Source organism: Barbatula barbatula, assembly GCF_947034865.1.
Source record: "Barbatula barbatula genome assembly, chromosome: 7".
Classification (NCBI taxonomy): domain Eukaryota; kingdom Metazoa; phylum Chordata; class Actinopteri; order Cypriniformes; family Nemacheilidae; genus Barbatula; species Barbatula barbatula.
This window is the reverse complement of record NC_136770.1, coordinates 17532628-17552347: the sequence shown is the minus strand read 5'-3', so window position 1 is coordinate 17552347 and position 19720 is coordinate 17532628. Positions and strand designations below refer to the sequence as shown.

At 38.5% G+C, this 19720-nt stretch overlaps 2 protein-coding genes across 6 annotated transcripts in view; one reads left to right on the top strand and one right to left on the bottom strand.

Moving 5' to 3' along the window:
• Positions 1 to 65: 65 nt before the first annotated feature.
• Positions 66 to 19720, top strand: part of dock7 (dedicator of cytokinesis 7) — a 38888-nt gene continuing 19233 nt past the window's right edge. For all 5 annotated transcript variants that reach the window (XR_013786850.1, XM_079459546.1, XM_079459544.1 and 2 more), the window contains exons 1-21: positions 66 to 196; positions 2241 to 2343; positions 2513 to 2688; positions 2790 to 2858; positions 3848 to 3977; positions 4099 to 4311; positions 4635 to 4720; positions 4802 to 4868; positions 6065 to 6214; positions 6399 to 6479; positions 6587 to 6749; positions 6838 to 6980; positions 7155 to 7248; positions 7452 to 7614; positions 16678 to 16795; positions 16932 to 17002; positions 17223 to 17361; positions 17723 to 17824; positions 18872 to 18958; positions 19047 to 19278; positions 19475 to 19639. Coding sequence is in view for 4 of the 5 variants with exons in the window: in XM_079459546.1 (XP_079315672.1) it covers positions 159 to 196; positions 2241 to 2343; positions 2513 to 2688; positions 2790 to 2858; positions 3848 to 3977; positions 4099 to 4311; positions 4635 to 4720; positions 4802 to 4868; positions 6065 to 6214; positions 6399 to 6479; positions 6587 to 6749; positions 6838 to 6980; positions 7155 to 7248; positions 7452 to 7614; positions 16678 to 16795; positions 16932 to 17002; positions 17223 to 17361; positions 17723 to 17824; positions 18872 to 18958; positions 19047 to 19278; positions 19475 to 19639 (2590 nt within the window). In the remaining variant the exon portion in view is untranslated. The remainder of the gene's footprint in view (positions 197 to 2240; positions 2344 to 2512; positions 2689 to 2789; positions 2859 to 3847; positions 3978 to 4098; positions 4312 to 4634; positions 4721 to 4801; positions 4869 to 6064; positions 6215 to 6398; positions 6480 to 6586; positions 6750 to 6837; positions 6981 to 7154; positions 7249 to 7451; positions 7615 to 16677; positions 16796 to 16931; positions 17003 to 17222; positions 17362 to 17722; positions 17825 to 18871; positions 18959 to 19046; positions 19279 to 19474; positions 19640 to 19720) is intronic.
• angptl3 (angiopoietin-like 3) lies at positions 8643 to 12785 on the bottom strand. Its single transcript, XM_079459548.1, has 7 exons — positions 12177 to 12785; positions 11538 to 11648; positions 11319 to 11436; positions 11125 to 11238; positions 10922 to 11017; positions 9487 to 9759; positions 8643 to 9379 (listed from the first exon to the last, which is right to left on the bottom strand). The coding sequence occupies exons 1-7, from the start codon at positions 12687 to 12689 to the stop codon at positions 9213 to 9215; spliced, it is 1392 nt and encodes a 463-aa protein (XP_079315674.1). The 5' UTR covers positions 12690 to 12785; the 3' UTR covers positions 8643 to 9212.

Below are 19720 nucleotides of genomic sequence, written 5' to 3'. Positions count from 1 at the left end.
GTCCGCTGTTTGTTATGATTACTACGACTTTATGAATGACTTCTCAACTGTCCAATCACAGTCTTATTGGGAGTCGCAGGAGGCGGGATTTGTCGGCATACGGGTGGGAAAGGAGGAATATCGCGGCTGGAGTACCCGAGCACTCAGCGGCTGTAGTTATGGCTGAACGCCGCGCATTCGCCCAGAAAATCAGCAGGTAAGAAAATCTATCCCATATCAGAACCTCATGGCGCTTTAACATGTCTTCACCCCGAGCCGTGCGATCAATCTTTCTTTGCTGCCTAATGCAGTGGGCGAGCATGCCAGCCTTTCCAAATAAGGCCTAGACGTTGAGTTAGCTGGAGCTGAGTTCTAAAGGCTGTGTCAGGAATCCCAGTATGCTCCCTTTCTAGAGTGCGTTATGGGCGTGGCCGGCTTGTAATACGCGCTAGTTAGGTAGTCTAGTTAGGCAGCTCGCTATGATTTGAGCCACAGCCATAGAGATGCCCGAGTGACCCACCCTAAACTGAAAGGCAGCGCTATGATGCCTTTGTGCCTGTGTACATTAAAATACGCCTCTATCGGAGGTTTTATAATACACAAATGCATTTTTTGTTGAGCCAGTGTAATGATTTTGGGAAGTCACTGAAATGCATTGTTTGGGGTTTACGAGACGATGGCTTGACACACTGACACATCAGATAATCGTGAGATGTAATGCTGTCAAATGTGCATAACGGTATATGTAATCGAGCATCGCTGTGCGTGGCTTGGTTTTTGAGTTGACTCCAATGTATAAAAAAAACTTGAGGGTTAAATAAGCATGTTTGGATGTAAACAATGTCTATTATGTAGTATGATTGTCATTTGTCAAGAAACGGGGTCTTACACATGTTTTTATATAGACACCAAGAATACTTCTCCCCAACCATTTCAGAATGATTCAGAAGTATACCTGAAATACAAAACTGGATTTAATCTCAAGCAGATAACTTGTGATGAGAATGTGACAAGATGTTGTTACTTCATTGTTCCATTTGATTCACTCAGATTTCGGCTAATGGGATTTTGGTGAATAGGGGCCCCCCTTGCTTTTATAATAGACTATACCACCAAGACCCATCATTGGATTAAATTGCGTTTCATTTCAATGGACAGGTCCTTTATGATGTTAAATCGCAAGATTAGACCACAAGTTGATCTAGAAAAAAAGGAAATGACCTTTTAGGGTCCCCTGTGGCTTCTGCTCTTGGCATTTTCCAGATGCTTAGGAATGCCTTTGCCTTGTTGACTCAGGTCAGTTAAATAAAGACTCGGAGGCACCTGCTGTCCTGATTCCAATCATTATTTGTCACTTACCCAAATAGTAAAGTGTGCTGATTGAGATATGATAAAGGAAAAACACGTTTCATTTATAGAGATATGACATAGTTGTTGTTTCATTATAGCGTCTTGACGTAGCAGTTGAACTATCAGCCAAATTGAAAAGGCCACAAAAATGAAATCAACATTGAACATTGAACAGAAACCATTTCTCATGACAGTCTGTGGATCTCTAAAAGATGTTCTCAAAGGAGGTGTAAAATATGCACCGAAAGTCATTGTGCCTTTGTAAACAACACGTCGGCGGGCTAGTCATCTGCTCTCTCTTCAGGAATGTCTAGCCTAAATAATGGTCCCTCCAGAATCAACAAGGGCACAGGGGCATGTTGTTGCTTCATTGTACTGTACGTCATACTCTTTATATAAAAGGATGACCGGAAATAAGACTTCTTTTGCAGGGAATCACTAAGATGTCACTTCATAATGAATTTTGTGATGCGTCAGTTTGATAACACGCAGGCAATTTAATAACATTGTAAATGTGACTTCAAGACCAAAGCTTGCAGACCAAATTTCTTTGATTTAAGCTCAATCTTTTATTTTACCTGACCAGGGCTTGAAGTTTGAGATGACTTCATGTTATCTTGTTTATCAAAAATATTATACATAATAGTGATGACACTTTGACATTAAATAGCCTTATTTCAGTGAGCCTGGGATTCTGTCATCTGACAAATGTATGGTTTCGGTGGTAGCGTCTGTTCATGTCAGCTCACTTGACTTAAAAGCAGCATTAGTTCTGTGCGTTTTTTAAAGTGAGATGATGACTGTCAGGTCATGGGATCCTTAGCTGACCTGCATGTCCCGTTACGCTTCACACTTAAATATACATCCACATCCTCCTTACCCCTAAACTTCCCTGTCATTCTTTTTTCCAGGACTGTAGCAGCTGAGGTCAGGAAACAGATTGCTGGTCAGTATGGAGGCTCCCCTCAGCTTCTCAAAAACCTTGGTGTGAGTGGCAATGCAACTAGAAATGCTGTGAGTATTATATTTCCGCAACAATATATCACATATTTAATTAAAAAAAAAAGATTAAGTGATACAAACACTATGTGCTTTCAGCTTCAGGGGAAGATTTTGTAAGGGATAATTCATTCTTGACAGTGAAACTGACATTCTTTTCTCCTCGCTGGTGTTCTTCATGCAGATTCCCTTGACAGAAGCAATAGAGCCGGTGGATTTCGAGGACTATTTAATCACACATCCACCTGTTATAGAGTCAGGACCTCTGAGAGATCTCATTGAGTTTCCTCCAGATGATATTGAAGTGCTGTACACTCCAAGAGAGTGTCGAACTCTTGGCCAAGCTGTGCCCGAGGAAGGGTAAGTGTGTGTTCATGTGACATTTATGCATTTGTCTGATGCTTTTGTTCAAACAGTGTACTGACAGTGTGTGTGTTTCTCCTTTTAAAATAATTTTACAGTGACAACGATGCTCACGTCAGAGATTGTGTTCGCTCTTATACTGAGGACTGGGCTGTTGTTAACCGCAAGTATGATGTTCAGAGAGTAATAAGTTCTATTGCTTCATTAGATGTCCTTCTTATCTCTGTTTGCTCTTTCAAGGAATTGTTCGCCCAACATTAAAAATTCTGTTAATAACCAGGTCTGGGGCACTATTGACTGCCATAGTAGGAAGAAAAACAACTATGGTAGTCAATGGTGACCCATATTTGATTGGTTTCCCACATTCTTAAAAAAGCTTCCTTTGTTTACAACAGAAATCTATATGGATTTGCAACAGGATGAGTAAATGACAGTATTAATTTTTTTGTGAACTATCCATTTAAGAGCTTTTCTAGTAGATGGGTATTCATAGGGCGTAATGTTTTACTCGCCCTCAAGGCATCCTAACTGAATATGGCGCAGTTGCGGAATAACGTAGGATAGACATATGCATATTGACAATGACAATAACGGTAATTTCTCTTAAACAAACGCATCGATTCGCATCATAAGACCTTTGTTAAGACCACAGAGCTGTGTCGAGATGTTCTTTGATCGATGGATGCACTTTTTGGAGCTTCAAAAAATTCACTCGCATACTAACGCTTGGAAGTAAAAGGATAAATGTTAATATAACTCTGACTGCATTAATCTTCAAGAAGAAAGTAATATTCAGTTAGCCTTGAGGGTGAGTAATACATGAGGAAATTCTCTTGCCTGAAATACCCCTTTAATGCTATTTTTTATATTTTATTTCTAAATATTTTAATAAAATATATTATAACAATAATAAGTGAAATGTTAGTGACCAAACTGTGTAAAAACAGTTTGAACGTTGAGTCAAAGACAACATTTCCAAAACTGGTGTACAAAACCAATTTCATACATTTAAGCATACGCTTTAAGATCAAAAGAATTGTTGGGTCTATCAGAAAAATGTCTTTAATTAAATGCTAAAATTTTTGTCACGTGGTAGCACTAGCTAATCCATACATGCTAGCAGACCGGTAATCCCATATATATTTTGGATGCACAGGTACCACAAGCTTGGCACTGCGTTTAATCCCAACACTCTGGACAAGCAGAAGGAGAGGCAGAGAGGTTTACCAAAACAGGTTTTTGAGTCAGATGAGTTGCCAGATCACAGCAGCTATCAGGAAGATCAGGTGAACCTGTCATCATACATAATCTAATGTTTTTTTGCTAAACCTGATAAGCCTGAACAATTGTGCATACTATTACTGTGGCTCTGCTGAATATAACTGGGAACTGTGTTATGTGTTACAGGATGATCTAAAGCGGAGGTCCATGTCCATAGATGACACTCCACGGGGCAGTTGGGCTTGCAGTATATTTGACCTAAAGAACTCTCAGCCTGATGCTCTGCTGCCACACCTTCTGGATCGAGTGCCTAATGAGGAGATCGACCGTCACAATGAAGACCAGCGCAAGTCAAACCGTCATCGAGAGCTCTTTGCGCTGCACCCCGCTCTGGATGAGGTAATGTATAACAGAGTTCTTTTGATAGTTCTTTGCGGTGCCTTTAGGAATGCCAAATAATTGTGTATTACGATATTGGCTGTATAAATTAATAGATGTATTAAACAACGGCATTTCAGTAATTCAGAATTCAGTTCTCAGCTTGTTTTTAGATAGAATAATCAAAATATAAATAATTTTGATATTATAATAATTTCATATGTATAAATAAATAATACGGCGGTGGACACTGCCCACCATATTTACACTGAATAGGGTTTCACTACGTAAACCCACAGCAGATCATGTCTAGACTACTTTATTTGTATCTGTATTTTTCGTAGGAAGAGCCAATTGAGCGCCACTGTGTTCCCGATGTTCCAAAAGAGCATTTTGGTCAGAGGCTTTTAGTCAAGTGCTTGTCCTTGAAGTAAGTCTGGAGCTGCTTTTTCTGTACTGAAATGTAACATTCATGGCTACTGTATTGCTGACTTGCTTCTCTCCTTTTAAGGTTTGAGATAGAAATCGAGCCAATATTCGCAAGTTTGGCCTTATATGATGTCAAGGAAAAGAAAAAGGTGAGCTGTTATCGTTACCTCTGTGCTGTTCAGGGTTTAACAGTAGACCTGTGTAGACCCAATGACAGAGACCTGACGTTTTTATAACTACATGTGATTGGTCGAGAAGGCTCAAGCTCTAAAAAATTAATTAATTAATTAAATGGCGGCTGAAAATGCCTGTTGGAGCATAGTTTTGTATAAATGTAAGTTACACTATTACTTTTTAATAACGTTTGATTGCATTTCTAGCGAGAAATTTGTATTGTAGTTTTTAAATGTGTGATTGGTTATCGGAAAAAGACACTTTCTCTGTTTATAATTAATATAGAATTCCGTTTCTCTAAGCTGCCTTCGTGCACAAAATGCTATCTTTGTAACCACAACGCTGCAAGTGCCATTATCAACTATCATGTATATCTGACATATTTTCATAAAATGTAAAACGCTGCAAATAATTTATGTAGGTTTAAATAGATTTTAAAAGTAGTTGAAAATCCATTTGTGTTATCCCACAAATATCGAAAACCAAAGACATTTTTCTATCAATGTCATAATACTGCCTGGGCTAACTGATTACATGTGTAACACATTTTGGTTTTGACCGACCTTTTTACAGTTCTTGTTCAATTCTGTGGTGCTCATTTTTGTGGTTATATTAATTTTCATATAGCATCAATGTTTTCGTGTATATTTGGCTCAAGTAAATTTGAGCTTATATTATAAATTACAATATATCTGTATATTGCAAATAAACAAAAACTGTAAAAAAACATTTATTTTCCAATCGTCACTGTCAGAAGATTCAAGAAATATCTGTAGCGGGATTAAGCGATGATGGGAGATTACGTCTGGAACTTGGTTCTTTAGGACAGTATTTGTCATAAAAGACAAAAACTATCAAATGTACACTTCTGAAGTTTTGGACGACTTATTTTTAGTAACTGTTATGTTAAACTGTTGTTTTGAGCTCAGTGTTATGCCAGTACCTTGTAATTTCTTTCAGTAAAAACTGTGTAAATGTGAAAAAAATGTGATTAGTTTTTTTTTGTGTCTACCGTCAATAATAATAAAAAAAGTACTTTGTAATCAGCATGTTAAACTTCATAAAGAAACAGAAAAAATTAAAGCGAAACACAACTTTAATTTCTTTTATTGTTTTTAGTTATTCCTTTGCAACTACTGACATTTATTTTTATTTTTATCTTAATCCTCAGATATCAGAGAACTTTTACTTTGATTTGAACTCAGAGCAAACAAAGGCTATGCTCCGGCCACACATCCCATCTGCTGCTATCTCCACGCTGGCCCGCTCTGCTGTGTTTTCCATAACCTACCCCTCACAAGACGTCTTTCTCGTCATCAAGGTTAACAATTCACATTCATGTCTCTAAGGCATCAGGAAATGCTTCAGACGTTTTCCTTTCCATGTGTCTTTTTAAAATAAAATCTTCACAACCACAAAATATTGTAGAAAATGAAGTAGATTACATAAATAGAAGCTTTGGAGTATTGAAGTATGTCAATATGTTTTACTGTGTTCGCTTGCAGCTCGAGAAAGTGCTACAGCAGGGAGATATCGGAGAGTGTGCCGAACCTTACATGGTCTTCAAAGAATCTGACGCAGCCAAAGTAAGATCTTTCATCAACTGTCCAATCTTATTCGTAACTCCAAATACTTTTTTTATACCAATTCCTGCTGGAATTTAGTTTTACTTACTGTTTCATGGGTTTCATAGAATAAGGAAAAGCTTGAGAAGTTGCGTGGTCAGGCGGACCAGTTCTGTCAGCGCCTGGGGCGCTACCGCATGCCCTTCGCCTGGACGGCCATACACCTCATGAACATTGTGAACAGTGCAGGCAGTTTGGAGAGAGACACTGAGGTGGAGATGGGACTGTCAGGTGAGTCTACGAATCGTTTAGGCTGAACTCATCTAGCAGTACCACTGAATAGCTTGAACTGCCTGATCACTTGTCGTCGGTCACACAGAACGGAAAGGCTCATGGTCAGAGCGGAGGAACTCCAGTATAGTGGGACGCCGCTCGCTGGAGAGAACCACAAGCGGAGACGAGTCGTGCAGTCTGACCAGCTTCAGGCCTGCCACCCTGACAGTCACCAACTTCTTTAAACAGGTCATACTGTGATTCTGGAATAGCTGCCCAATATTGATTTAAACTTTGATCTCTTATCATCGTCCTCTAGTTACTTGTCATTGCATAGTTAGACCTCTAATGTTATTATATTGTTCATTTTTGAATATTTGACAGCCTGTATCTGACATTAGTTTTTTTTCCTTATTATATTAGGAGGGAGATCGGCTGAGCGATGAAGACCTGTACAAGTTTTTAGCCGACATGAGGCGTCCCTCCTCTGTGCTGCGTAGACTGAGGCCCATTACAGGTAGAGCTGGCTTGACATCAATGGATTACGGCCATATTGACAAACCTTATTGCAAAGTAGATGCTGTCTGGACTGTAGGACAGTTATCGTTTATGTTCAATGATTTCTCCACGATTATTGATATATGCAATTCATTCATCAGCACATGTCATTTTTTATCAGTTGACAGTCCTAGTAATAGCTTGCTTTTCTTATGCCCTCAGCTCAGTTAAAGATCGACATCTCACCGGCCCCTGAGAGCCCTCATTATTGCCTGACCCCTGATCTACTCCAAGTTAAGCCCTACCCAGACAGTCGAGTACGGCCAACGAAAGAGATCTTGGAGTTTCCCGCCAGGGACGTTTACGTGCCCAACACTACATACAGGTTTTTCCTCTTTTTCATACGATCTTTTCATCGAGTCCTTGCACTCAAACACAAGCAATGTTTGTTACTTGAAATGTAATGCTTTTTCTGACATGTATCGCTAAATGTGACAGAGTCACATTGTGAGATTCAACCCCACTGTCTAAGGATGCTATTTTGGTCAAGGTCAGCCAGACAACAATGCTTATCTTGTGCATATGTTGACATAACCTGTCATTCAGAGGACATGTTTGTCTTCTCTTAGCCGGAGCCAGCCTTATCATTCAGTGGACAGGTGCTCTGCATAATCAGCCTTGATTTGGGGGATGCTGACTGGAGGGTTTTGGACTTTAATGCATCTTGACATAGTTACTGCTGAAAATTATTTTGAGACATTTATGTGTGTGTGGGGCATGTAAAATGAAATTAGGAAAGGTTCAGGTTTTTTTGCTTAAACTGCTGGAAATGTTTTATCTGCTGAATATTTGTCTCCTCGTGTGAACTATGCCTTAATGTATGAGAACATCTTCTTGATCCCACCAGTAAGGTGCTCTTATTTTTCTGTACTCCCTTTTTTGAAGTTTTTGCAGACATTTGTATTACATATTTTGTACAATATTCTATTACAAATGTGCATAACACAATGGTTTGCAATAACCTCGTCAGATGGTTATTTATTTTATATTTGATTTAAATTGAATTCGTAGAATTTAAGAAATACTCTGTCACATATACTTTAGCATTATTGAGCAACTTATATGCACCACATTTTTCTTTAGTCAGCCCTAATGGAAACAGACAGTTATTGGCAGTTTGGGTATTATAACAAAATATCCACTCATTGCTCTATGTGAAACGTAAAGAAAGATTTATTTTTGTTTTTGTGTTAATGTTTGAAAGTTTTGCTATAAATATGAAAACATTCTGTAAACTAAATATATATATGTATATATATATTTATATACACAATACAACTGAGTACGCATAAAATGCAAAATGGAGTCAATATGACTCTGTAACATAAAAGAAACTCCAACTTCAACCAGTATGACAATACAATTAGTTGGTGACACTTTATATTAGCTTTCATTAATATCTTTGTTATATAATATTAAATTAGGTTATTTGATTCTCGTGTAACATTGGACTTTGCTTGTAGAAATGATGAAATGTTGCACATTCTGGAATTTTGCTTACACTATTTAAATGACCATAAAACAAGACATTAATAAGCTCTATGGTTGAATACAGTATAGTTCTATACTACAGTATGCATATGGTCTACAACTGAACTTAGTCCATTATTGCTAATAACATGCACGTCTGTACTGTCTGTTATTTGAACCTCTGTCTTTTTATATATTTTGTAATAATAATCCTCTATCAAGCTTTTAATCCAATGTCCAATGGATCTAACACATGCATGTTGAAATTCCCCCTTGACTCAGATTCTGCTGGAGTCAGTGACCGGTTGCAGTTGCATCATTCTGTTGTGGAAATCAGCAATTTCAGACTGTCTATAGAGGAGAGATTCTTTGTTGGTTAGGGTCTATTGCCACGGTGACCCTCTGATTGATATCAAATGGCCCAATAGAAAGTACGATCAGGGATTATTGAAACTAGGTTGATGGTTTGATAGTGATTTTGGTGGATTTAAGGGTGAAGGGGCTTCCTTTGGCAGGCCTCCAGTATATTCCTTTCCTGCGCTGGGGCCGAGCCTTTGGTCTTATCCAGGCATATCTCCCGTTTAGGTTGGTGTCTCCGCATGCATCAAACCACCAACCACCTGAGAACGGCAAACATTCATTATTGTTCTTGGAAGTCCTTTTGTTGGATTGTTTTTGATCACATGAGATTCCCCAAGGGATTAATTCAAACACTTTAATTTGATACCTGTGTAGTTACGGGCACAGTTGGATTCGTCGTTCTTATCGTTGTCTCTGTCCTTGGTTGAGAACTTCATGCCTGTGTGGTTACTCATGGCATCAGGCAGATCCCCAGAAAGAGGTGCCAGGTGAAGGGTGTAATCGGTCGAAGGGCCGCCCAGGGTGAACGTGTACTCTATGAACCTCTTTTCCTCCTTCCAGTCTTCAAGTTCAATGTGTAGAATGTATTCTCCTTGCTGGGCAATGGAATAGATTTTCTGTAGGCCAAGCCAGAACTCATCTGCAACACACCATACAGAACATATTGAAACATGTATGATAGTGTATACGTTCTTTATTACCCCCTACCGCATATATTAAGCCTGGAGCCACCACTAAAATCCAATCAGACACTTTATTAAGGCTAAAGTATTTGATGCTTAAGGCATTAACTTGTAATGCAGTGTAACTACACTTACAGCATAGTTTGCGTTTATATCACCATATATACTTAAAACAGACCACATATGTTTTTTGACCATATATATTCCATTTACTTAATTTGATACAATTTTTAATCAACAGTTTGTTTTTTTGTGTCATTTCTAAAGGGATAATTCACCCACCCACAAGTCGCATAAAAAAAAAGAAAATTCTATCATTATATACTCGTCGTCTTGTCATTTTAAACCTGTAGGACTTACTGTAGGATATTTGAAGAATGTTGGCTACCGACAACGGCGGTACACATTGACTTCTTTTGCATGGACACAAAACCAATGCAAGTCAATTGGTACCACAGTTGTTTAGTTACCAACATTTTTCAAAATATATTTTTGTGTTCTGCAGAAGAAATATAGTCATACAGGTATTTAAATGACAAGAGGCTGATTAAATGATGACAGAATTTTCTTTTTTTAGGGTGAACTTGTCATGGGAAAAACCTAAGCAATTGTTTACCCAAATGTGAAAAACGCTTGACTTGTTCTAATTTATGATCACTTTTTTTTCTTTTTAACTAAATCAATAATATATATATTTTTTGGTTTACAGTGAGTGTACAAAAAGAAGTATGAGGGGTTATAAAATACTCTACAGTACTTCTGCAGTATTTTTCAAATGTCCTGGAGGCATATGAAAGTGTTTCAGGATTTTCTTTTTAAATGGGATGTGTCATTTAATGAAAGTTTTGACCCTTCGTACGCAGCAACGTAGTACACTAATTTCCTGTTTTGGATACTGCGCTGTTGTTCCTGCGTAACTTTAAAGTATACGTCCCAAAACTGTCAAAACTATGAAGTTCAGGCACAATAATTTAGTTTGTTTAACAAGCCCATTGTGCCCAGGACACTTGAAAATTGAGGGTGAATACATTACCACAACAGTTTTATTTTTGTATACACTAACTCATTAAATCCATTTTAAGAGAACATCTTTGACATTACACAAAGGTGAATACCTACTTTCAAGTTTGCCAAATCCATGTTCATATTTTCCCCATGACTGGTCAAAATCAACAGAACCATCTTCCCTCCTCTGAATGACTGTAGCTGCTCCATCTTAAAAATACATATTTGTAATCTTTGAATGAGTATCTCATTGTCAATTCAACAAATTAAGGCTTATTAAATGTATTTATTAAATTTAAGTGTTATTGGTTTCTTACCAGGGCTCATCTCACAGTACACATTGAAGGGTTCAGATTGATTGGGTTTTATTGGGTAAATTCCGCTTTTTCTTTGTCCACTTTTGAACACGTCATTGCAGTCCATTGGATAATCTATACAACAAAATAAACAGATGATCAGTCTGGACTCAGTAAAACATGTCAGTAGACATTGCTGATTGTTAATTTCTTACCGTTTTTGTCCATAGTTCCATTGGTGGAATTCATTGTCAAGTACCCAAAGGGGTCAGGTGTTTCTGGTCTTAAATCCAACGATTTTTCTGCGGTGTCTTGAAAGTTGTCATAACTCAGCTGAAAAAAATAATATGTTTATATACTTGCAATAATGAAAATAAATGCGATGAGTAATGAGATGCGTCAGAAAATATACGTTTAATCATGCAATGGATTACCTTATCCTCAAGACTCTTAATTTTGACATTCTGATAGTTGAGCTGTTCGTGTTGTTCTTTCACGGATTTAAGCAGGTCCGTAATGGTCTTTTCTTGTGTTTCAATTACTTCCTGTAACAACGTTTAATACAGCGCACATAAAGGTTACATTTACAATTATTATTTTCGCAGACACTTTTATCCAATGCAACTTCCAAATGAAAGCGTTTAACATTTTGTCAAAGAGCTAAACAACAATTGTACATTACCGAGTTTACATTAATACGTTTAGAACTTAAATAGTAGTATAGTTTCTTATGGTACATATTTTTTTGTCTCTGATAACGTCATACATTGGAATATATTAAAGGGAATGTTTACCCCAAAATTAGAATTTCATTATTTATTCACCCTCATGTCATTCCGAACCTTTGTGAAGAACACAAAAGAACATTTGAACAATGCTGGTAACCATGTGCCTCCATTGACTTACATTGTATGGACGCAAAACTCTTAAGAATGTCGTTTGTGTTTTACACAGGTTTTGAACCACACGAGGGTGGAAAAAGGACTTTATTTTTGGTTGAATTATCCTTTTGATTTCAGAAGTAAATTTTTTTTTAACCATTTAAACTATTGAGACAATCTGATCTAAATCACCTTAAGACCAGAGATCTCCTGAATTTGCTCCAGTGGCAAAATGCTTTGAGACAAACCCTGCAGTTTCTCCTCTAGTCCTCCAACCTTGCTATGCAGCTGGCTTCGCTCTTGTAGAATGTTGTTGATTTTGCTGTTGATCTCCATCGACAGGTTTCTAATCTCTTCATTGTTTTCCTTCAAGTATACAGTCGTCTTCTTCAGCTTCTCCTCTTCCTCTTTAATCTCACTGGTGACCACAGACAGCTGGTAGAAGGAGCGGTCGAAAATGTTGAGCTTCTGAAAGATGTCATTGATCTGAGCTTTGGTCTTGTGCACGAACTCTCTGAGACTCTGACCGAGTTGGAGCAGACCGTTTGCTAGCAGTCGTACATCATCTAACATAGCAAAGCGGGATCTAGTCTCAGTTGGCTGGACTGTGCTGAGGATGGGTGCCTCCCTGGGTGTTCTCCTCTGGTTAGGCACTGCATTAGTTACTGACAAGATGAGTAAAAAAAACAGAAGGATGATCTTCATTGTAGCTGGTTTGGAGATGTTCGTGTCCTTCCGATCTGTGATTTGGAGTCCTAGCGTCCCTTACTTGCTATTATCATCTCCTGCTCTGAGAACAACAGCAAAAGCAGCAGAGGTTCCTCAAATATATACTGCTGCAGTGAGAGGGGAGGGAACTTTTGGTGATCATTAAGCTAGTTGTGCTTGTGTGTCCTCCCCGAATCTGTGGAAGTTTACACGGGGCAAACAATTTACAGTATCCCACACATACATAACCTGGCCCCTTGGTTGCAACTGAGAAGCAAAGATGAACGATGGTACAGGCAGGCTGATGAATCATTGTGCTCATCGATCACATCATCGCTTCGGCCACTTGGTGCACCGTGCGTGTATGTACATTTTTTATAAAATATGCAATTTATGGTCGTGGGTTTGATTTAATGTCCCTGAATCAGCGAAGCATCAGTCTCGGGTGCCACTAAGAAGGTCTGCATGTCCAAGCAGGATTGTTGCTGGAGCTCAGACCTGCTTGGTTGAGGCAGTAATACAAATGAGTGATGACTGAAAGTTGTTAGCGTGTTTTTCATTGCAGCTTCATATTAGTCTCCCCCTACTGCATTGGATATTGTCTTTCTAATCCCAAAACAAGCAAAGAAGTCTCTTTATAATATAATATAAACCCTATAGGTGGATATATTCTATTATATTCTATTACATTACATTATGTATGACTTTTTGCTTGTGTATTATATTACATGATGTAGAGACTACATTTTTTTTTGCTTGTTTTGGGATTAGAAAGCCTAATGTATATACTGTGTGTGTGTGTGTGTGTGTGTGTGTGTGTATGTGTATAGATATATAGATAGATAAAGATGATGTCTTGATCTCAATTTATACATCTCAACTAAATCTCAAAAACTGATCCAACACCTTACAATTGTACCTTACTCAAAGTCCGACTTTTATTTTTGGAATTGCATATTGTTTTGGTGTTTTAATCGTGGCAAGGTACTGAATGTTCAAGATGTTTGCAGATAGATGTCGTCTTGTAAAATAAAGGTACAAAATTCGACTAAATTGGATATCGTTGTGTTGTAGTATTAACCGTATTTGCTGCACATCCCACTGTGCAGACTGCTTTTGAGAGCTCATTGATATTTTTATAGTGTTCTTTTTATAAAGCCCTTTACACCAATTTGTCAAGTAGTTGCTAAATGATGTATGGCCTTTCCTAAATTATTTTTGCAATTTGAAACATTAGAAATTTAAAACGCTTAAATGTTGTAAACTGCCATGTAGATAACCTGCCAGCAAACATGTTATATGGTTGCTGTGCCGTAGCAGTTATTGATGGCGTTGCATACATCTGTCAGCAAGTTATATAAGACCGTATATTATCATGTCCCCTCTGCATGCTTATGCTATCTGGTCCTGTTCAGATGCAGACAGTTTGACCTCTCATTCTATGTTTGTTAACATAACAACCACTCCCTTTATGTACCCAAATGGACCCATTCAGGCTGTAGCCGCTTGTGTGTCAGCTATTAGGGAGGTTTGGTTGATAGAAATGTCCTTTTCAGTGCCCCTGCATTCACCCTAATAGACAATTATTAACCTGTGCTTTTATTTGATAAGAGTCCCCAAACCAGATAAAACCGAGGGAATTTGTTGAATGGAAGCGCTTCGCATCAAGCTGTATGTAAACTTGGTTTAGAACAGTGGTTCTCAAACTTTTCAGATCAAGTACCACCTTTAATAAAACGTGTTGTTCCAGGTACCACCTAATGACCGCCATAGAAAACACATTTTTCAAGTTACAAAACACTTTTCTTTAGTGCACGGTTAACAGGGCTCTGAATATGACTATTAAAGGGGATTTATTTATTAACTTTGTGGGGACTTGCAGAAAGACTACAAGCCTATATAAAAGACAAACAATGTAGAAAGAATAGGCCTATCTACCACAGAAGATAAATAAATAAATGTTGTATACTAACATCAAGAGAACCGCTGTAACGTATATAACAGAGACTCTTAACGGCAGTGGCTCTTCAAAGAGGCGCATCAAATTTAGATCGACTTAAAGTTCAGAAATACTCGCAGCTCATTGGAAGAGACGCACAGGTGCCTGACTGCGTTACATCGACCAAAGATGAATAAACGATAATTCATACAACTATATTAAATTTGCACATAGGCTGAGATGTATTGCGTATTCATACATCATGTATTAAACATTTTAAATTCACGAAATTTTAAATGAATATATGAGTTTTTAATTTCCTGTCTTCCTTTCACGAAGAGACCCCTGGTGGTACAAGTACAAATAGTGGTACGCGTACCACAGTTTGAGAACCACTTGATTTGAAATATATTTTGTGAAAGTCATATAGAACCAGAGTACTGGAATAAGACGGTTCGTGATGAAATATACCACATGAAAGCAGTGTTTTCTCTGCTTTATCTTAAAAATAAGATCAGAGTATGTATAAAAGTTATATCAGCTGCACTTTGCAAAAGAGGAAATATGGGAGATGTTTGCTCCCTGGATGGTCTGAGTGACCTCTGCGGTCCGTGAGGGTTCCCAGGAGGCCGGGTTCCACGGCACTGCAGTATTTCTGTCTATTTCTGTAGCTACTGTAACCACAGAACGGAAGTGGCTCTGCAAAAAGTCAATGGCCATTAATGTTAATGTTTGTCCTGAGCTCTTTATTTTAAGACTTTTTTCACATGTGAACAGAAACAGTTTGAAGCTCTTTGTGCTTTTGGAAGTTATGAAATTTTGGTTTTGTTTGCACAACAAGGTCATAGTTTTACTTTGTCAGATATATTTTTCAAATATTTTAACATTACTTAAAAATGTACTGTACATTTCAAGTGTTGTTATTGTTATGATTTTAAATATGCAGATCATGAGAATTTTGTTCTTGCTCTATTAAAGGAGCGATGAATCAATACCAAATTTTTTACCCAAGCTTTTGTTATAAATGAGGTAGTCGTATTCAAGCGAACATCCTGTAAGTGTCAGGACTGAAAACGCCACATTTTGACACCAGGCTCGGCGAACGCCAGGTCGGAATGCACCTATCTATAGGTTGAGCACCACCTCCACAGAAGAAATGTAAATTACTACTTCTCGAGCCCTGCCCACTGGTTCACGCATGACCGTACTGAAGTAACACAAGTTGCGCAGAACCAGATAGAGCGAGCAAGCAATGAACACGCCGTTAAACATCGCAAAATATTGTGCAGTGCCTGGTTGTGGAAGAAAACAGTCGCAGCATAACCTTCCTTCGGATCCCGTCATTAGTAATGCATAGTTAAAGTTTATTTTTGAAGACGTTCTAGCTCACGTGGGTAAAACATTGAGCGGTTGTTCGCCTAATTTCACCTCAGATTCCTTTGTGAACAAGCGACAGGCATGCTTTTCCGGGAGAATTGTCCAATAAGGGACTAAGAAAAGTTATTAGGAATCGGACTTTCATGTTCGAAAATAACTTTCCGAAACCTAAATGAACACTGGGGGAGTGTATCGAGCTCAGAAATACTATGTCATACATCCAACTTATTTTTTTGACAAGTTTACCATGTCAAGCGTGAGAAGACAGCATGTTAAACATTGTAAAGAAGTCAGAATGCATGAAACACCGTTGCATATCTTTACCCTTTAATCCTTTAATGCAGTGGTTCTCAAAATGGGGGCCCAGGCCACAGATTTTGTGGCATTTTATAGAATATAGAAATGTGTAATACATTTTGTGCAAGCAAACATAAAAAAGAGATAGACCACCAACCAAAAGTATTGATGTTCCAGCATTGTATAAGTAAATATGTTTTTGGTTTAATTACTGAAAAGTCTTTATTTGGGTGGCCGCAAAACGATGCACCGTAAACATAGGGGGCCTTACAACAAACATTTGTGAGACCTACAAAGTGCACATAATATACGTAAAACAGTCAATTTAAACTCTTACATGGATATTTTCTTTTTTTCTACCTGTGTTTGTAGGAACCTCCTGTATGTATACTCACAGAGCCTGAACTTTGCCAATCGTCAAGGCTCCGCTCGGAACATTACAGTTAAAGTGCAGTTCATGAATGGGGAAGATCCCAGCAATGCAATGCCTGTAAGTATTATGGAATGCACATAAATGTCTAACCCCTCACATGTCCAAGGATGTCATAGGAGAGGGCTCTTGTGATGTGGCTTAATGGTATCAATGGCATTTGTGTACTACAGTTCTTTAATTCTTGTTTACTTAGGTAATCTTTGGTAAATCCAGCTGTGCGGAGTATACCAAGGAGGCGTACACTGCTGTGGTCTATCATAATAGGTGAGTTTATAGCTGCAACCATTTACTATCATTTCTATCAAAGTAGTTCGCCCTCATGGCATCCCAGATGCACATGCCTTGCTTTCTTTAGTTGAACTTTGAGGCACTAAAACAATAGTTGGTCAAGCTTTTTTTTCTCAAACCTAAGATACGGTTTTACAACATTTGATGTTTGTTTTTATGGTGTGTGACAGAGAATTCGTTCCTTCTGTTTTTTCAGATCGCCAGACCTCCACGACGAAGTTAAAATAAAGCTGCCAGCCTCACTGACCGACCACCATCACATTCTCTTCACTTTCTACCATGTCAGCTGTCAACAGAAACAGAACACTCCGTTGGAGACGCCTGTTGGATACACGGTACATGTAGTACCCCAAATACCCCATTTGCACACACACACATATTTACATTTTATTTTAAGAAGTGACTTCAATTTGTGCGCCTTCCTTCAGTGCTCATGCTCACTCTAGTTGTTATCAAAGGACGATCATGCTAGTACGCCAGAATAAAGTCTGAAACTAATAAATATGACAAGAACAGCTGAAAAATGACACGGAAGCTCTGTGTGATGCGCGACTGCGCACTACAATGTCTAGATGATTGGTAATAAATCGGTTTGGGTATTAGGCCGAGTGCATCCTACATTTTCGGTGTCGGCCCACAATTTTCATTTCACTGCATCACTACTTAATGTTGATCATGTGTCTTTTTGTCTCTCAGTGGATTCCCATGCTGCAGAATGGACGCTTGAGAACGGGACATTTCTGCCTGCCGGTGTCTTTGGAGAAACCGCCTCAATCTTACTCTGTTCTGTCACCCGATGTGAGTCTCTTTCTGTTTAAGACCTTAGGGCTGTCTAATGCATAATATATGTCTGTGTACTGTGCGTATTAATTTTGTATTTACAAACACATACACGTACACATACATGTTTTCTTATTTAGAAAATATTTACATTAATTTATTTAAGGGGCAGTTGGTGCCTCATGGTTAGAGATCATGGTTAGCGACTTGTAACCTAGTCATTGCTGGTTCGAGCCTCAGTACCACCAGGGATTGTAGGTGGGGGGAGTGAATTGTTAGCGCTCTCCTCCACTTTCAATAACACGGCTGAGTCGAGTCCCTTGAGCAGGGCACCAATCCCCCAACTGCTCCCCGGGTGCTGCAGCACTGGCTGCTCTCTGCTCTGGGTGTGTGTTCACGGTGTGTGTGTGTGTGTGCATTTGGTGGGTTAAATGCAGAGCAAATATTCTGAGTATGGAACACCATACTTGGCCCGACTTCACTTTCACTTTAAATTATATATGAATGTTTATACATTTTTCTTAAGTATATGCATGTATGTGTATGTTTTTATATATACCATATTAAACTGCACAGCACAAAGACACAAATTATGTAAACACAAACTTTTAATCTGGATGCGATTAATTGCGATTAATAATTTGACAGCCTTAAAGACAGATCTAACATTGAGATGTGTTTGAACAAAGCACGGTTACTTTATGCATTTAAATTCCTTTGCTTTGAGGATAACAATCGTTTCTATGTTGTTTAACATATTGCAGTATATAGTGTCACTTAGTTAAGATAACTCAATCAGTCATGATAACAAAAGGACATCAAGAAAAATGTCTGTTCTGAAGAACTTGCTAAAGAAAATGTGCTATACTTGGAAGAACGGGTGTTTTCTGTGGTTTAGATGGTAAAACATGGTGCTAGTAATGCCAGGGTTGTAGGTTTGATTCCCAGAGAACTGTTAAAAATTAAAACATAACTTAAATGCACTGTCTTTACCTTGAAGTTAACTTTGAAGCATTACTTGAATTTTTATTGATTGACACTTTTATCGATTTGGTGTTTTTCAAGGTTCCTCTTCCTGGCATGAAGTGGGTGGATAACCACAGAGGAGTGTTCAATGTTGAAGTCGTGGCCGCATCCACCGTCCACACACAGGTGATACATTTTCTCAAAGCATTTACTTTTTCAGCCGAAGTCCCTTTTTTAAGATATGTTCTTTCACACGTTTCTGTTCTTTTCCCAGGACCAGTATTTAGATAAGTTCTTTGCTCTGGTGCACGCTCTGGATGAGCACATGTTCCCTGTGAGGATAGGAGATATGCGCATTATGGAGAATAACTTGGAGGCTGAGCTCAAATCCAGCATTGCAGCTTTGAATTCCTGTCAGCTGGAGCCAGTGTTGCACTTCCTTCACCTTCTGCTGGATAAACTGGTGTTGCTGATGGTGCGACCACCTGTTATAGCCGGCCAGATAGGTACAAGCCCTTCCGAGTACAGTACATACTCGTCACCAAATGAGCCGACTAGCTATTTTTATACTCACGCCGCTGAAAAATGCTTGACATATATATTTACTTACAAATAAAAAACCAGGCTCATACTCGGCTAGTCATGTCAGTTGTTAGGTGGCTGTTTTTTGACGATCTTAATTTGATTTCATCTTTACCGTAGTGAATCTTGGTCAGGCCTCTTTTGAAGTTATGGCATCTATAGTCAACCGTCTGCACAAATACTTGGACACCAGTCAGGACATGCATGGTCGAAACAGCCTTCTCTCCTCCTATATCCACTATGTCTTCCGTTTGCCCAACGTGGATCCCAACTCCCCTTCTCCAGGTGAGATTTAAGGTTGTTATTTATCTTTATATTTATTTTATTGTTGGTGGAGAAGTATTCAGTACTACCATAACTTGTTGT

Bases quoted from the DNA above. Each gene is read 5' to 3' on its own strand.
- angptl3 (XM_079459548.1), bottom strand. From the start codon at position 12,689: ATGAAGATCATCCTTCTGTTTTTTTTACTCATCTTGTCAGTAACTAAT. The intron at 11,437-11,537 runs GTAATCCATTGC...TATTTTTTTCAG, and splicing joins TTAAGAGTCTTGAGGATAAG to CTGAGTTATGACAACTTTCA. The intron at 9,380-9,486 runs GTATCAAATTAA...TGCCGTTCTCAG, and splicing joins CTGTGCCCGTAACTACACAG to GTGGTTGGTGGTTTGATGCA.